General features: G+C 54.5%; 1 protein-coding gene across 1 annotated transcript in view; it reads right to left on the bottom strand.

The window, feature by feature from the left end:
* Nucleotides 1-4,624: 4,624 nt before the first annotated feature.
* The window catches only part of SUN2 (Sad1 and UNC84 domain containing 2), an 18,300-nt gene continuing 17,415 nt past the window's right edge, over nt 4,625-5,509 (bottom strand). Inside the window, exon 17 of the mRNA XM_006865179.1 lies at nt 4,625-4,738. Coding sequence (XP_006865241.1) covers nt 4,625-4,738 — 114 coding nt within the window. The remainder of the gene's footprint in view (nt 4,739-5,509) is intronic.

Raw genomic sequence — 5,509 nt, 5'->3', positions numbered from 1 at the left:
CTTTCCCCCAAGAGTATTCCTACCACCTGAAGGATCTTCACACTGGCCATGGCTGGAGCCACCCTCTTAGCCCCCCCCCATTTTCCAGGGTGGGGGGTGTTGTAATTTATAAGCTGAGGCAGGTGGCCAGACTTCCTGAAGACTGACCATCGCCCATCCCCTCCCCACCTTTCTCCTCACCCACACGTTTTTTGTACATCTGGGCCCTTAGTTGTTGTCTTTTTATTACATATCTCTGTCTAACTCAAGCGTGTATGTGTGTGTGTGTGTGTGTATGTGAGCGTGTGAGTGTGTGTGTATGTGAGTGAGTGAGTGAGGTGAAGGGTGCAGTTGGTTGGGACCCTGCCAGTCTCTCCTTTTTTCCGTCCATGGCTGGTTACTAACTTCGGGGAGCTGTCCACCTGCCTGCCTGCCTGTCTGTCCATCATCTGTGAGAAAATCCTCAGGGCCTTTCGGGGTGTCAGGGACCTGAAGGAGCACCCCACCTTCCCTTGCTCCTCCTGTTCCTCTGTCCTCTGAGCCCATCCGTGGAGCCCAGATTCTGAGCTGAGGGGCTTCTGGGCTATGTCCTGCTGCTGTCAGAGCAGGGCCTGGAGAGTGGTGGCTCCCTGTTTCTCTCTCCGCTGCCCCCAGGTTATCTAAGCCCAAGAACAGGTAATGCCAAAAGCTTTTAAGTGTTAGCCTGTGTGGAGGGGAGCGGACATTGAACTGAAGGACCTTCCCACCCCCAGCTCTGACCCATAGACACAGGTGCGTTTTCCCCTTGGAGACTGACAATCTTTCATCTGCCTGGACTGCCAGGACCCTCCTGGGCCCGGCCAGGCCTACCGAGCCTGGATCTGCCTCCTACTTGGACCTTGGCTCAGAAGTGTGTTGCATCTCCGGGCGCCAGTTACCCGTGCAGGGCCTGGGCCTGCGCGGGGTCATGTGTCCTAGCACTTCCAGTGGGTGGGGGTGAGGTGTTGCGCATCCCTCCCCACCACCTCCTGCACGTCCCCGCACGCACATCAGCCACAGGATCTGGTGTGCCGTGTCATGTGTCCTGTGTCCGGTTTGGAAGCCCTCGTTTGGTGAGGTTGAGAAGACTCATCCAGATGCAGGGTGGAAGTGCCCAGGCCGGAAATGGCAACTGAAGCCTGGAACTCACCTGGACTGAAGTCCCAGTTTAGGGTGGACTAATGGACTTAAAATGACACTTATCCAGCCTGGCAGACACCAGCTGGCTGGGCCTTCCTCGGTCTCACTTCCTATCTCCCACCTTTCTTTATGCCTCCTGCTTCCAGACTGTCCCCTTACCTCCCCTGCCTCCAACCACTTCTAGTTACCACTGACTTGTGCCCATGAGTTGATCTGACCAGCAAACAAAATAAAAGTTGGTTCTAAGTTGCCAGTGGTCGTGGTCCCTGTCTAGTCCCCACTAGGCAGATGTGGCTCCGAAGTTCAGGTTCCTCCACTAGCTGTGAGACCCAGACAAGCCCCGGCCTTCTCTGAACATCGATCTCTCCATCCACTCCTTGAGGCAGATTGCTCCCTCAGGGTGGTGGGGACCTGTGAAGCCAGGGGAGGGCCTCCTCAGTGGTCCCCACACTCCCATCCATGGCTGCATCTTGTCCCAAGTCCGTCACAGAGACCGAGAGCTGGGGGCCTCACATGCTTCGTGCTCCCTGCTCTCCACACATGCCATCTGTGAGGGAGGAGCTGCTGGTTCGTTTTCTAGCTAAGGAAGCTGAAGCTTAGAGGATGTGCCCTAGTACTGGCGTGCTCTGGCCTTGCCCGCTGGGTACCTACCTTGGAATCAGCCTGGAGTTCAGTCCTAGTGGCTGCTTCTGCCCCTGGGGCCCGTTCTGTGGAACTTGTGCCCTGCAGGCCTTAGTCGTGGCTTGGAGCCATGGACCCTTTTGTTTGAACTCGGCCCCTACAAGTGCCGGTGGCTGCCATATCCACTCCTGCTTTCCGAAGCTGTGGCTGCTGGTCACACAGAGATTCAGGAGGACGGCTCTCTGTGTGTTCCAGGCTGCCTGAGGTGTCTCACAGGGATGAGCCCTACCAACTACCCATTTGGAACAAGACACCTACCCTTTTGTAGTTGACCAAGAATAAAGTTATTAATCCAACTGGCAAGTCCTGGCCCTTCTGTCTGCAACTGGATGGGGCAGGAGGAGGGGAGGTGGTAACAGGAGTAAGGCCCTGAGGTGGTGGAACAGGACAGGTGGCCCAGGGCCAGGCTGACCCTTGTATCCCTGCTGTCCTGTCCTGCCTAAAGGAAGGAACAAGAATGTGCAGTGGCTGCTATGAGGGGAAGTGGAAGTATGACGGGGGTTTGTGAACTTCCAGGAGGAAGATGGTGTGGGGGCAGTTCAGGAGGGACACACAGCCCAGGACAGGCTCTGACAGGGGTGGCAGGTTCCAGGGCGTCATTCACCCGTACTCTGGGGTGTCTCCCTTGTTGAGGCCTGGTGTTGGGTAACCTTGGGAAGGAAGTGAGCAGGAACAGGAAGAGTGGGTCAGAGCTGAGTGGAGGGCTTGCTCCTGCCCAGCATCCTCCCCCCATGGCACTTTGTCTCCATACAGCTGAGTTCCAGCTTCTGTTTTCTTAGCCATTAGGAAGACCTGCCCTGGGCCAGTTTCTGTGGTCAGGACAAATGGTGCCAGACACCCATTGGGGAGCAGCCCATCAGCACGTCCTCGGAGTCTCTGAGTCTAGGGAGATGTTTGCTGGGAAGGCTTAAGACCCAGGCCCTCCAAGCTGGCGGATTCAGACTCTGTAGGGGACCCATGGGCGCCATCCTAGACACACAGCAAATGTCTAATTCTTCAACACTCAAAGTGATCAGTAGTTCAGATTGTCAAGTTTTGTTCCTTTTCAAACAGCATTGAAAAAAATCAGGAAATGTCTCATGTTTCTAAGCAAGAGGGCTGTCAATGCCAGCCCACAATGCCCCTCACTTCCTTCTGTCAGCCATAGCCCCAAAACAGACTGCAATCACCCTGCCGTAGGCCCCCCGCCATCCTCAGGTCCAGGTTTTAGCCAAGAGGTGAACACAAGAGGTCAGGCTTCTGAAACGCCAGCATTATTTTGCCTCTGAATCCATTCTCCCGTTTTCCTAAGAGCAGTCTCATAAACAGCCACTACACTTGATTAAATCCTGGGCATAATTTATTTTTTTTTGCATAGGCATAAATTAGAATCTGGAGATACAAAATTAAGAACCAATAGTGCAGCATTTGAGACAGGAGAGCACAGGACAAAACCTGGTTGATGGACTAGATGGACTGGCTATGTGCAGCGCTGCCCCCTGGGAGCCAGCCTGGGTTCCACCCTGATACAGCAGCCCTTCCTGTCCCTTACCCTACAGACCAGAACCAATGAGTACGGCCGGAGCATCGCCCCAAGCCCTTGGCAACCAGGTTCTGAGGAACTGAAAAGCCCTCAGAGCCCCACAGAACGGGGCTAGGAATCAAGCCCTTAGCTTTTTTTTTTTTTAAATGTTAAAAAACAGACCTTGAAAAATATGTACATAATACAGTTGGGCCTGCTGGGTCAAAAGTCCCTTCTCACCCCTCTCCCTACCCAATGTAACTGCCAACTACGCCCCACCCCCAACCCAAACTCCCTCCCCCTGTGGTAAATGAGCCAGAAAAAAACCAAATCCAAGCAAGAGCTGAAAGAGCCCATGGGAAGGCTGAGGGTTAGGGCCCCTTGCAGCAGGGGCCTGAGTAGGTTTGTGGGGGGCAGGGCCCACTATAACACCCTGAAAATCCCCACCGAGCTGCCCCCAGTGACCCAGTAGGACAGGCTAGGGCTGCCCAGGGCCTCCTGGACTGATTTTCCCAGAAGCAGACCGCCACACATCTCTGCGGATCAGCTGCGGGGTTTGAGTTGTTGAGCTTCTGGTTAGCAGCTGATCAACCTGACAAGCAGTGCTCAGCCCCAATGTTAATGGCCCCACACATTTAGTGGGTTCCCAGGCTCTGGGGAGTGTGGGGCCCAGGCAGGCCCTGGTAGGAATGGGGAACAGTGAGCTTTGCTTTAGTGGCAGAGAGATAAAGCATCAACTACCCCAGCAGAGGGTCCTGGCCACTCAGAGCCACACAGTACCTCGTGCCCCTCTAAGGTATGCAAAGCCACAGCCCCACCTGTACCCAGGACAAATACAGTGTGTAGACCTCCCTGGGAATGCAGGCCAAGCTTCCCTAGGTTAGGACGTTAGAAGATGCTAGAAGAACAAGGCCACCTGCACCAGTGCATCCTGTCCGCGTCAATCTGTCCTGCGCTCACATGCCCAGGCCCGGGCTTATCCCACCCACAGCTTTGGCACCTGCTTTGTCCCTCACCTCAGCTCCTGGGTGCTAGCTGGACACCAAGACCCAGGGACCTTTGCTGAAGCGTGTTTCTTCACTCCCCTTCCCGTGATATGATACATATATACACCTTCCCAGGAGGGGGACAGCTGTGTGCATTGCGTCCTCTCGTCCATCAGGCCAGGCCTGTCTTCTGGGAGTCAGGATGCTAGTCAAGCATGTGGGAAAGTGGCGGGGTACTGCTTACCCCCCAGAGGAGGGGGACACGGCGTGCTGAGTGGACCTCCTGGTGGCTGGCAGTAGGCACGAAAAGCAAGAAGGCCTAGTGAGCAGGCTCCCCGTGCACCCTGAAGCGGTAGATGCAGGTGTACTCAGGGTGACCCCAGTTGGTCAGAATCCGCAGCTCCACCACCTGGTATGAGGCCATTCTCGGGACCTGGGTAGAGAAGGCAGCTATCAGGCGGAAGCACTTGCCCTAGGGCCCGGAGGGTACCCTTCCTGTTTCCCTCTAATTTCAAAAAGCCACTGCCTTCGACTTGGAAAGGTTTCTGGACTGAGGTGACACCAAGGCTTCAGTGTCCCTACAGGGCCCAGCCCACAGGCCAAGGAGGAAAGGACTGCAATCAGGAGCAGAGACACTAATCCAACATCAGGATCAAGTTCAAGTAGCTTCTCAGAAGTATCTTCACAGAGGGTTCAGTGTAGGCTGATGTCACAGAAGAATCTCCTCTCAGAACCCAGGATTCCCTCCTCGAGATTTTTCAAGTCCTAGTCCCACTCTCCTGCAGGTCCAGACTCTACACAGTCTCCTGTCCTCTCCATGTTCCTGAAGTCCCAGGTTCCAGACTCTGTCTGTCTATGCACCACCTGAGAAACCGCAGCTGCTCACCACGTCCTTCCTGTTTTATTTAGTTCACCCCATAGTCCACCAAACATCTATCATTGTTGTACTGTGGTGGCTTGTGAGGTGCTGTGATTCTGGAAGCTATGCCACCGGTATTTTAAATACCAGCAGGGTTACCAATGGTGGACAGGTTTCAGATGAGCTTCCAGATAAAGACAGGCTAGGAAGAAGTAGTGACGAACTATTTAGTCACTGAAAACCTTATGAATAGCAGAGAAACACTGTCAGATATAGTGCCGGAAAATGAGCCCCTCAGGTTGGAAGGCACTCAAAATGCGACTGGGGAAGAGCTGCCTCCTCAAA

The sequence above is a fragment of the Chrysochloris asiatica genome, unplaced genomic scaffold (genome assembly GCF_000296735.1).
Source record: "Chrysochloris asiatica unplaced genomic scaffold, ChrAsi1.0 scaffold00076, whole genome shotgun sequence".
Taxonomy (NCBI): Eukaryota; Metazoa; Chordata; class Mammalia; order Afrosoricida; family Chrysochloridae; genus Chrysochloris; species Chrysochloris asiatica.
This window is presented reverse-complemented; position numbering and strand designations above follow the sequence as displayed.